Source organism: Nomascus leucogenys, chromosome 14 (genome assembly GCF_006542625.1).
Source record: "Nomascus leucogenys isolate Asia chromosome 14, Asia_NLE_v1, whole genome shotgun sequence".
Taxonomy (NCBI): domain Eukaryota; kingdom Metazoa; phylum Chordata; class Mammalia; order Primates; family Hylobatidae; genus Nomascus; species Nomascus leucogenys.
This window is the reverse complement of record NC_044394.1, coordinates 91749231-91761300: the sequence shown is the minus strand read 5'-3', so window position 1 is coordinate 91761300 and position 12070 is coordinate 91749231. Positions and strand designations below refer to the sequence as shown.

Here is a 12070-nt window from a genome sequence, read left to right as displayed (position 1 = left end):
TTGGTTTCATTCCACGCTGACCTGGAAGGACTCCTAAAGCAACAGGCCTGCCCAGGCGATTTGCACCAGTAAACCCCGCAGTGGCCCCAAGGGCAGAGATAGCTGGATTGTATTTATTTCGGAACAGCCAAAGCTTGAGGCACAATAAAAAGTGGAGAAAGATTCCGGAGAGGAATGCAACTGGCCTCAGCCTGGGAATCCGTCTTGCTTGGGAGGCTGTAGGCGGGCCAGGCTGGGGCCAGCCTGGAGGGTCTTGGCCGGCTCTGCTGGCAGGTACAGTAGCAGGGTCAGCAGGAGGGAGTCCAAGACGGAGCTCCTTCATTTTTAATTCAGGGAAGCAAACTTCAGTGGTTGACTCTGAGGATGAGCAGGAAATGAACGGAAAAGTGTTTTTTTTTTTCTTTTTTCTTTCTAGGCAGGGTCTTTCTCTGTCCCTTAGGCTGGAGTGCAGTGGCACAATCATAGCTCACTGCAGCCTCAACCTGCCGGGCTCAAGGTATCCTCCTGCCTTAGCCTCCCAAGTAGCTGGGACTACAGTTGTGCACCACCATGCCTGGCTAATTCTTTTTTTTTTTTTTTTTTTGAGACGGAGTCTCACTCTGTCGCCCAGGCTGGAGTGCAGTGGCGCAATCTCGGCTCACTGCAAGCTCCGCCTCCCGGGTTCATGCCATTCTCCTGCCTCAGCCTCTCCGAGTAGCTGGGACTACAGGCGCCTGCCACCACGCCCGGCTAATTTTTTGTATTTTTAGTAGAGACGGGGTTTCACCGTGGTCTCGATCTCCTGACCTCGTGATCCGCCCACCTCGGCCTCCCAAAGTGCTGGGATTACAAGCGTGAGCCACCGCGCCCGGCCAAGCCTGGCTAATTCTTAAAAGAAATGTTTTCAGGCTAGACATGGTGACCCATGCCTGTAATCCCAGTACTTTTGGAGCCGAGGTGGGAGGATCACTTGAGCTCAGGTGCTCCTGGACCAGCCTGGGCAACATGGCGAGACCCCGTCTTGACTAAAAATACAAAAAGTTAGCTGGGTGTGGTGGTACACTCCTGTAGTTCCAGCTACCCTGGAAGCTGAGGCTGCAATGAGTTGTGATCACATCACTGCCCTCCAGCCTGGGCAAAGGGAGTAAGACCCTGTCTCAAAAAAAATTTTTTTTTTTTTTTTGAGATGGAGTCTTGCTCTGTTGCCCAGGCTGGAGTGCAGTGGCATGATTTCAGCTCACTGAAACCTCTGCCTCCCAGGTTCAAGTGATTCTCCTGCCTCAGCCTCCCAAGTAGCTGGGATTACAGGCATGAGCCACTGTGCCTGGACTTTTTTTTTTTTTTTTGTAGAGATGGGATTTCTCTATGTTGCCCAGGCTGGTCTTGAACCCTTGGCCTCAAGTGATCCTCCCACTTTGGCCTCCCAAAGTGCTGGAATTACAGGTGTGAGCCACCACACCCAGCAGGAAAAGTCACTTTTTAAAGTGAGAGGTTGTGCATCCTCTATAGCTCAGTGCTTAGCATGGAGGATTTACTGGAATGTCTGTTAGATGAGGGGACATGGAATATGGCAGCAAATCCGAGCCCAGAGCATCAGAAAGCATCCTTTCAGCCAAACATGCCTTCTCTCCACCTCCGTGCAGGACCCTTCCCCAGTGTGTGCACCTGGAGCAAGGTGGGGCCGATCCTACGAAGCCCCTTTCCCGAAGGCCCCTGCTGCCCACATCAGCGTCACCTGGATCGCCTGCTCCCTTTTCTGGATGGCTGGACCAGCCCCAGGGCCTCCTGGCCTGGTGTGGGGAGCACAGGCCACCCTGGGGAATGCCTGGTATGTGTCCCCTTCCCCCCAGGGACTGGGGGATGAAGCTGTGCTTCGTGGAAGGGGACAGAGGCGCTGGTGCCCAGGATGGTGCGCCTGGGGCAGCTGGACTGGACCTGGCCCCTACTGGGCCCCTATGGAGCCCAGATTGTTGTGAGAAGGAGTGGGGAGACAGGTGACCCACACCTTTCACTTTTGTTTCATGTGGGAACAGGGGCTCAGTCTGCACACATATTCAGTTTGGAGTATGAATTTCCATGGAGGAGGAAAATCTCTACCAAGAAGACTCTGATGTCAGGATTGTCCGTGAGGGCCGGGCCGTGTTCTGGGGCAAGGGCAGGAGTGGAGGGGGCAACGAGGGAAGGCTTCCTAATGGAGGAGGCATTTGATAGCATCTTGAAAAAGAAGCAGTTCCTAGGCCAAGCCAGAGACTGAAGAATGACCACCTAACTTCTTTTTTTTTTTTTTTTTTTTTGAGATGGAGTCTCGCTCTGTCGCCCAGGCTGGAGTGCAATGGCGCGATCTCGGCTCACTGCAACCTCCGCCTCCCGGGTTCAAGCAATTCTCCTGCCTCAGCCTCCTGAATAGCTGGGATTACAGGCGTGTGCCACCATGCCCAGCTAATTTTTGTATTTTTAGTAGAGACAGGGTTTCACCATGTTGGTCAGGCTGGTCTCGAACCCCTGACCTCGTGATCCACCCGCCTCGGCCTCCCAAAGTGCTGGGATTACAGGCGTGAGCCACCGTGCCCGGCCGTGACCACCTAACTTCTTTCTACCAGATGCCCCTGGGCTGAGGCAAGGGAGGTTGAGTGTGACACTTCCTTACTTTCTGTGGGTTCCGGCCTTTCTGGAGCCCGGCCAGTGCCACTGGAGACAAAGTGGCCTTTGCTCTTCCTTCCCGCCCTGCCAGGCCTGGCCTGTGCCGCTGAGCCCCACTTTGCAATTAAGAGGAGCTAAGAATCAGTGATGCTGATGTCGCAAAAAAGTGGCCAGGGGTCTATGGGGGGTGAAGGGCAGAGATGCCTCCCTGAGAACTGTCTGGAAGGGGCTTTTGGGTAACGGTGCCCACTCCAGGGTGTGGGCAGGTGGGGACGGCCGAGAGCTGGGCTCACAGGCTGGCACAACCAGAGTTTCCCAAAGCTGTGGCCCTGAGGGCCCTGCGGGCCCTGCCTTCCCGGGACAGCAACCTTTGGTCCAATTTGGGAAAAGGTGGGTTAAACCCAGCCCGGCCCCCTCACTGTAGGATTACTCAGTACGTTTAGTATGCAAATGTGCCTCTGAATCTAAGACAGGACCACAGAAACCTCTTCAGCGTTCCTCTGGAGGGAGAGACCGTGGGGGATCCACCGCAGGGGCTTGGGTCTGCCCTGGCCTGGTGAGGTGCCCCCTTAGTGCTTACAGGGAGGCTGAGACACCGTGCGCGGTGAGAGGTTGGCCCCTCGCCTCCCCCACCCTCTGCTGGCCTTACCTCACCACCTCTGCACTTGCCTCCCAGCTGGCTCATGACTGACTCCTGCCTCTTCAGAGCCAATCGGTGCTGCCAGGTTTTCCATTTCAAGTGATCCCCCGCCTGGGCCAAAATGTTTGGATTTTCAGGCACGGAGGGGAGATGGACCTCAGGCCAAACCAAGCTGGGTAAAACTGAGGGTCAAGGCTGTGCTCAGCAAGTGCTCCAGCCCTGGCCGTCAAACTCATCGTGTGCACAGCGTGCGGGAGGTGGCTGGGTGAATGAACTCAGTCATAGCCCGGCCCCTCACTCAGGGCTGTTCCCAAGTTCCCACTGCCAGCCAGGCTGGGTCAGAGCCTCATGGGGCCTTCCTGGGCTTCCCTGCCCCACAGCAGGAGTTCGTATGGAGAGTCTTGAGTGAGGTTAATGGGTTTTCTTCCTCTTCTTCTTTTTTTTTTTTTTTTTTTTTTGAGACAGGGTCTCACTCTTCACCCAGCCGGGGTGCAGTAGCACGATTATAGCTCACTGCAGCCTCAAACTCCTGGCTTCAAGCAATCTTTCCGCCTCAGCCTCCCAAAGTGCTGAGATTGCAGGCACGTGCCACTTTGCCCAGCTGGGGTTTCTGCTTTGTACTTTTTATCTTGTTTCTAAACTCAATACAAAGAAAGATATTACATTTATAATCAGAAAAACCAACAAGGAATATTATTTCAAAATTGGAAAAGGGATTAAAGAAACAAACCAAGAAACTTCTGCGATTCCTGCCGATCGGAGTCAGTGGTTGCTAGTGGTTGGCTTAACACAATGTTTTAGGAAGAAATAGAATAACAGAAAGCAACTCCAGTGAGCTGAGCCCTGGCTCCGTCTGTGGCGCTGCATCAGCTTCCTGCAGCTGCTGTAACGAGTGGCCACAAGCTGGCTGGGTCACAACAACGCCCAGCCTTCCTCTCACAGCTCTGCAGGCCACACGTCCGAGATGAGGGTCACCAGGCTGAAATCAGGGTGTCCACTGGGCACAGCCCTCTGGAGGCTCTAGGGCAGGGGTTCCCACCCCCGTGTGTGTCCTATTAGCAACTGGCCTGCACAGCAGGAGGTGAGTGGCTGGCAAGCGGGCGAAGCGTCTTCCGTATTTACAGTCACTCCCCATTGCTCGCATTACTGCCCAAGCTCTGCCTCCTGTGTGATCAGCCATGGCGTTAGATTCTTATAGGAGAGTGAACCGTATTGTGAACTGCACACGTGAGGGATCTAGGTTGCGTGCTTCTTACGAGAATCTAATGCCTGATGATCTGTCACTGTCTCCCATCACCACCAGATGGGACCGTCTAGTTGCAGGAAAACAAGCTCAGGGCTCCCTCTGATTCTACATTATGGTGAGTTATTATTTCAGTGTAATAATAATAGAAATAAAGTGTGCAGTAAATACAGTGTGCCTGTGGCCGGGTGCGGTGGCTCACACCTGTAATCCCAGAGTGAAACTCTGTCTCAAAAAATAAAAAATAAAGGCCAGGTTTGGTGGCTTACGCCTGTAATCCCAGCACTTTGGGAGGCCAAGGCTGGCGGATCATGAGGTCAGGAGTTCAAGACCAGCCTGGCCAACATGGTGAAACCCCGTCTCTACTAAAAATACAAAAATTAGCTGGGTGCGGTGGCGGGCGCCTGTAGTCCCAGCTTCTTGGGAGGCTGAGGCAGAAGAATCACTTGAACCCAGGAGGCGGAGTTTGCAGTGAACTGAGATCGCACCACTGTATTCCAGCCTGGGTGACAGAGTGAGACTCTGTCTCAATAAAATGAAATAAAACAATAAATATAATGCACTTGAATCATCTCAAAACCATCTCCCCACTCCCTGGTCTGTGGAAAAATTGTCTTCCATGAAATCGATCCCAGGTGCCAAAAAGGTTGGGGGCCACTGCCTTCATCGCCTGCCCCCTCGAGCCTCTGGTGGCTGTGGGCGTCCCTTGGCTTGTGGCTGCATGGCCCTTACCTTCAACACCAGCATCTTAAGATCTCTCCGGACCCCATCTCCACTTGGCCATCCCTGCCTGTGTCGAATCTCCCTCTGCCCCTGTCTTGTATGAGCACCGAGACTGCCTTTAGGGACCACCTGGACCATTCCGGGTGCTCTCGCCACAGCAAGTTTCGCAACGGAATCACAGATGCAAAGACTCTTGTTCCAAACAAGGTCCCATTTGCAGCTCCAGGGATTAGGACGTGCTATCCCTGGGGCCATTATTCAGCCTTCTCTAGTGCCTGTGATCCCTCCCTCCCTCCCTGGCCTCCCACCTCGGCTGAGATGCTGTCCCTACCTCCTCACTGCCTGGCTGCCTGTGAGGCTGTCCTCCAGGCTCTTTGGGAGGAGATGGTTGCTTGATGTCTCCCAGAAGGCTGGGAATAGTCCTCCCCACCCCCCAGGAAGACGTCCTTTCTGCCAAGGAGACTGCATTTGGGGTACTATCCGAGGCAGAGAGCGGAGGGGACTGTGGCCTGAAGTGGCACTTCAGGGCTTTTGGCTCTGTCATCTAGCTGAGGGCTGTGCATGGGCCTCACCTGGTCACAGGTAACTCACCTGGCTCTGTGGGGCAGGGATTGTAAAGAGGCCTGCGGGGTGTGTCGAGGTAGAGGGGTGCAGATATTGTAAATTTGTGTGGGGGCCTTGGGGAGCAGTGCAAACTGGAAGCTGTTTTGTCTGAAGGGCAGAACAGTCTTAGACCAGCCCTGTGCGGCCAGGCAGGAAGGCTTCTGTGGTGCGGCCACGCGTCCTCCCTTTCTCAACAGAAGTTGACAATCTGGGAGTTTTCAGAGAGATTGCCTGAGCTCTCAGCCTTGGCACGAACACACATTCTCTTTAAACAGGCTTGGGCCAACAGAACCGGCCTCTGTGTCTCGGGTTTGAATGAACCCTTGAAGTGAAGCTTAAAAGACAGAGAGGATATGCCCCCGATCCCCACCCCAGGGACCCACATTGTAACCCCCACCTGCTCTGCTGAGCCCTTGGCCTCAGCATGGACCCTATGTGCTGGTGGGGACCCCCAGGTACGCAGCCTCTGAGACCCCGGATGAACAGTGGGGAACAGCACTGATCCCCCAGTGGGGCCCCGAGTTCCCAGAGAGGAAGACTCGCTCCCTCCCAGGGAATGGCTAGAGACTCACTGACTCATGCGTGTGTGGTAGGAATCTTCCAGGAAGTCCCCGTCCCGTTTGCCCTCTCTGCCTGGGTGGGGACGGCAACTGCCTCTGTCACCGCAGGCTAACGGGAAGGAGGGGGGTGACTTCTCAGGGTTCCTCCTGGGCAGGTGCTCCGGAACCTTTTCTCAGCAGGCTGGCCTGGGGCACAGCTGTTCCTCCTGCCCAGCCACGTTGGGGTGCGGGGTGAAGAAGGGCTGGGCCAGCCCAGGACGGAGGAAGGCGAGGCAGGCACACAGGAACTGGGCTTTTTAAACACTTAAACCCAAGGAAATCGCAGCATCGAGGGACAGGGAAAATGAAAGACTTTGGAAGTCGTCAGGAATTTGACTCTGTGAGTTGGTTCCCAAGAGTCTAAGTTAAGCATCTCCAAGTGGATATTAAAAAGGAGCAGCAAGCCTCGGGGCGGCGGGGGCTGGAGGAGGTGGAGAGAGGAGGCTGCCGGAAGCCGCACTCGGGACCTCTGCAGCCACTGACCAGACTGGGCGGCCGGGACTCTGGGACTCTCGCAGGCAGACCCTGGGGGCTGCCGGACTCCTCGGGACCCACCTCGGGCCCTCTCTCCTGCCTCCTGTTTTTGGATTTCTCTCCTTTGCTCCCTTTTTCCTCCCGTTTCGAAGAGACAATGCTACTTCAGTTTGGAGCACAAACATATGATCAGCACATGGAAATGTGGTAATTCGGATGCATTCGTGATTGCAACAGATTGAAGAAATTAGACCAGACAAAGAGTGTTTTTAGAGGAGGAGGAGGAGGAGGTGGAGGAGGAGGAGGCTGAGAGAGGGAGGGCGACGGGGGTGAGAAAGGGGAGGCCGCCTCTGAGCGGGACGCCGGGACTCCCGCCACTGCTAAATATATCCGTAGGAATGGAGAGGGACCGGATCTCAGGTACGCAGACAGCCCCCTCCCCATCGGCCGCCCCCCACTGCCCTGGACTCGGGGCTTTATTCATGCTTGGGGGAATAAGCATGCAAAGGCTGCTTTTGCTCATTTTTCACAGAAATATTTCTTTTCTTTTTGACGGTTCCAAGCTTGTGGGACGAATGCCGTCTCAGAAGCTAAGCTCTCCAGAGTCTGGCTTTTATTTAAACTCAGCTCTCCTCTCTCCTGGCTACTTCCCTTTCATTTTCCAGTGTGCCACTCTTGCATGTCATGGCCACTCTCAATGCTGAGGCTGTTGGCGCCGAAACCTTGGGAGGGTGTGGGGTACCTGCCCCCCTGGCTCGGGTCTGGGGCGGCGGCGCTTGGACCTGGCTGGTGGTTGGTTTGTCCACTGTGTGGTTTGTTTTTTGCTTCCAGCCAAAGTCTGTCTTCAAGGCTGCCTGGGTCTCCTACCTAAAATAGCATTTCTGTGCCTTCCCGGCAGTTGATTATAGAGGGGAAACCTCCCGGCGCTCAGAGGGGCCCAGCGTGTGTGTGCGTGTGTCCATTCACGCTGGCAGCCCCCTTGCAGCGGGCACACACCCATCAGGGCGTGAACCGGCAAATGAAGAGAAAGGGGACTCCCCTGCCTTTAGTTCACCCCAGCTTTCCAGGCCCTCCCTCCCAGGCCCAGCCTCCTTGGTCCTTTCACTCACATGAGGTGCCATGGCTGCCGTCTCACGTGGCCAGCGCCATCATCGGTAATTAGCAGTGATGACAGTTTCTGCCACTCATGCCGCCCTCTGAGCCCAGGGCTGGGAGATATGGGGTGGCTGAGCCAAGCTCCAGGCTTTGGGTATTCTGAAGTTCCCTACGGGCCATGGAGCGGGGGTTCGCTAAGAGTGTCAACCCCCACGTGCCTTGGGCCCTGGTTTGTTGGTTGCCACTATGTGTGTGTTGGGGGGTCCCTGAGAGAGGGAGGACCATCTCGGTGGCTCCTCTCTAGGACGTGTGGTCCCCTCCACCGCTGCTCCCAGGGCCACATCTTTTTTTTTTTTTTTTTTTTTTTTGGAGACGGAGTCTGGCTCTGTCGCCCAGGCTGGAGTGCAGTGGCATGATCTCAGCTCACTGCAGGCTCCGCCTCCCAGGTTCACGCCATTCTCCTGCCTCAGCTTCCCAAGTAGCTGGGACTACAGGCGTCTGCCATATTTTTTTGTATTTTTAGTAGAGACAGGGTTTCACCGTGTCAGCCAGGATGGTCTCGATCTCCTGACCTCGTGATACATCCGCCTCAGCCTCCCAAAGTGCTGGGATTACAGGTGTGAGCCACTGCGCCTGGCCTCAGGGCCACATCTTGATGTCATGTTGGGACTGGTGGAGCGGGTGTGTGTTGTGCCGCTGAGCACACACAGTCGGGCACAGCAGGCGGACCTCAGGAGGGGGCCAGGGGAGACGAGCAGAAGGCTCGGGCGGCAGTGAAACCGCATCTTATCTGTTTGAGCTCGGGGGCTCAGGCCCGCTGGGACGGGTGGGTGTGGAGCCCAGTGTCCTGCTCTCGGCCCAGCAGGAGTCGCAGGGCAGGGAGCGCTGAGAGGGGCCTTTGTCAGGCTTGCACAGTGGAGCCGTCCTCGGAGTGACCACCCCACCAGGCCACCTGGGCAGGCCGCAGTGGGTCCCCTGCCTCCTCGGCCACCAGCCCCAGGAGGACGTCACTCCACCCGCCTGGCTGGCAGGGGTCTCGGGGAGCCTCGGGTTCGGCCTTCATTTTATAGATGATCCAGCCGAGGCCCAGATGGGTGACCAGCAGGGGATCTGAGAGCTGGGCAGAGAGGCGTGGGTTTGGGGGTGGTGCTCCCTGGGGAGCTGGAAGTGATGGCACCCTCCCAGGCTCACAAAACACGGGCTTTTCATGAACTGAACAAAACACTCTTTGAAAGCAGCCAGTGCTGTGCCCCAGAGACCACTCTGATCCCTGCTGCCCTTGGCTGAGGACAGCATAGCCAGGGATGAAGCGGGGACCTCCCCTCGGGCTGTGCCTTGATGAAAGATGCTTTCTACAAAATCCCATTCGGATGTGTTTTCACGTAAGAAAACGTACATTTTTAGAAACTCAGTTGTAAACTGGCTGCCTTCCGAATGAACACGACAGTCCCGGAGCTGTTTTCCTTAACGAGGTTCTCGTCCTGGGCAAACTTTCGCGCTGGTCTTTAGTTGTCACTGAACTCCCAAACAGTCCCTGGGGAAGTGAGTTCCTTCCTGTCCCTGCTGGGTGGCCTTGAGCAAGCCACTTGGCAGCTGTGGGCCGCAGTTCCGTAATCTACAAGGTAAGGGGTGGGAGCGGCACGGCCCCCAGGCAGCGCCCCCACCTCTCCGCGGGCTTCTGCGCGTGTCCTGAGGTTTGTGGCCGCTTCTTCCCTCACTGAGGGGCTCTTCTTCTTCCCAGGGCGTGGCTCACGCCACTTTGTCAGGCCACAAGCCACTGCGAGAGCTGCTCTGATCTCCATGCATGCTCTGGCCTGAGGAGGAGCCATGGGGAGGACGCCGTGCCTGTGTGACAGAGGCCTGCCCGGCAGACGCCGGCCCGCTGACTTCCAGATGTGGCTGTGGGTGCCTCATGCCCCACTGGGCTGGCGTGTGAGGCGTGTCCAGCTCAGGTTGCCCTACAGCTGCCCAGGAAGGGTTTGTGGGAGGGGGTGGTCCTACCCTGGTGAGTCCATGGTGGTCTGCCGGCCCCAGGGAAGTCTTAGGAGCCCCAAGGCCTGCCCTCTTGTCCCTCCCTTGGCAGTGCCTGGCTCCCGTCTGGTTTGTGAACGGGGGCCTGGGTACTCTCCCGCCCTCCCTGGGGGCTGTGGCCTTCCCCTGGGAAGGTGCTGGAGGGTTTGTCAGCAGGGCCGGCATGAGTCATGGAGTGGTGACTGGCCTCTGAGGCATGGAAGGCCACTCCTTCCAGCCAAGGGTCGGAGCTTTTTTTTGTTCTGGACTGGCTTTGTGGCTTTTACAAATTAAGCAGTTTTATCTTGTTCCAAGAGGTTGTATTTCAGCAGGGAGAGAGTCTCCAAGAAGGGAACTTTCCACTGGGGAGCTCCGTTGGGCTGGGAGGCTAGGAACAGGCCATGAGGGAGGGCTGCAGGCAGGGGGAGTGGCCATCTGTTTATGGTCATGAATGCAGGCCCAGGGTCCTGGAGGGGGCTCGGCCACGCTGTTGCTAGACGTCTGTCCCCACCAGGGTCCACCTGATGCAGTACGGTACAGGGTAAAGTCCAGCTCCTCTTAGGGGGTTCCTGGGTCATCAGTGGGCAGGGAATCGAGGCCTCCTGGAGGGCGGTGCCTCAGCCCTCACCCCTCCCTCCTGTCCCTCACTCTGCTGTCCCCAATGGCCTCTGCCGTCCCCTGGGAGTTCTTACCCCTGGACACGCGGTGCCTGTCCAGTCTCAACCTCTCCAGCTCTGCTTTTCCGTCTCCGAGGTGAGAGGCCTGGCCTGACGCGCTCTGCACCTGCTTCCTGCCGAGCCCTGCGGGAACTCTGGTCCCTGTAGTGGTTTCCTGGGGCTGCCATCACCAAGTGCCATAAACTGGGTGGCTCAAAACACCAGACATTTCTTCTCTCGCTGTTCTGGAGGCCAGAAGTCCGAAATCACTGCATCAGCAGGCCTGGTTCTTTCCGGAGGCTCTGAGGGGGAGCCTGCTTCTTGCCTCTGGCAGCTTCTGGCGGCACCCGCAACCCTTGGCATTCCTTGGCTCGTGGCCACACCACTCGACCTCTGCCTCTGTTGTCACGGGGCGTCCTTCTGTGCCCTAAATCTCCCCGTCTCTCATACGGACAGTCTTTCTCGGATTTAGGGCCCACTGGGTAACCCAAAATGGTCCCATCTCAAGATCCTTAGCTTCATAACATCTGCAAAGACCCTTTTTCCAAATAGGCCATGTTCATAGGCTCTGGGTGGATGTAAATTTTAGGGGCCACCTTTCATCCCCCTGTTGTCCCCGTCTGCTTGGATGCACAGAATGGTTCCATGTCCCAGACCCCTTGCTGGACCCCTCTGGCCCTTTGGGGTGGCCGTCGGCCTTTTCCACTCGTTCCTGTGCTCCTGGTGAGGTGTCGGGGTCGGGCTTAGCCCCTGCGGGAATTCTGGGGATAGCACGGAGCCGGTAACTCCCCACCAGGTGTCTTCCTACCTGCCTGGAGCTCATGGTTGTGAGGGGTCTCTCCCTGTGGTTTTAATTTGCAATTCCGCAATGCTTAGTGACGTTGAGCGTCTTTTCGTGTTTATTGCTCATTTGCACATATTCTTGCAGAGATGTCTGTTCAAGTCCTTTACCTGTGTTTGATTTGGATGATCGTTGTTGCTGAGTGTTAGGAGATCTGTAGATTAATATCCGGATACTAATCCCGTATCCGATCTATGATTTGCTGCCATTCCACGGATTGCCTTCTCCCCACGTTGTTAGTGCCCTTTGATATGCAATTTTTTTTTTTTTTTTTTTTTTTGAGATGGAGTCTCACTCTGTTGCCCAGGCTGGAGTGCAGTGGCATGATCTTGGCTCACTGCAACCTCTGCCTCCCTGGTTCCAGCAATTCTCCTGCCTCAGCCTCCTGAGTAGTTGGGATTACAGGCGCCCACCACCACTCCCAGCTAATTTTTGTATTTTTAGTAGAGACGGGGTTTCACCCTGTTGGCCAGGCTGGTCTCGAACTCCAGACATCAAGTGATCCGCCCGCCGCGGCCTCCCAAAGTGCTGGAATTACAGGCGTGAGTCACCGCGCCCAGTCTGATA

General features: G+C 56.1%; 1 protein-coding gene across 2 annotated transcripts in view; it reads left to right on the top strand.

The window, feature by feature from the left end:
- SEPTIN9 (septin 9) overlaps nt 1-12070 on the top strand; it is a 218731-nt gene that overhangs the window by 31265 nt on the left and 175396 nt on the right. The window contains exon 1 of one of the 2 annotated variants that reach the window (XM_030827379.1): nt 6480-7321. The exons of the other annotated variant lie outside the window; for it this stretch is intronic. Within the exon in view, the coding sequence (XP_030683239.1) occupies nt 7300-7321 (22 nt within the window). The 5' untranslated portion in view covers nt 6480-7299. Of the gene's footprint in view, nt 1-6479; nt 7322-12070 lie in introns of those variants that run through there. 2 annotated transcript variants of the gene reach the window in all.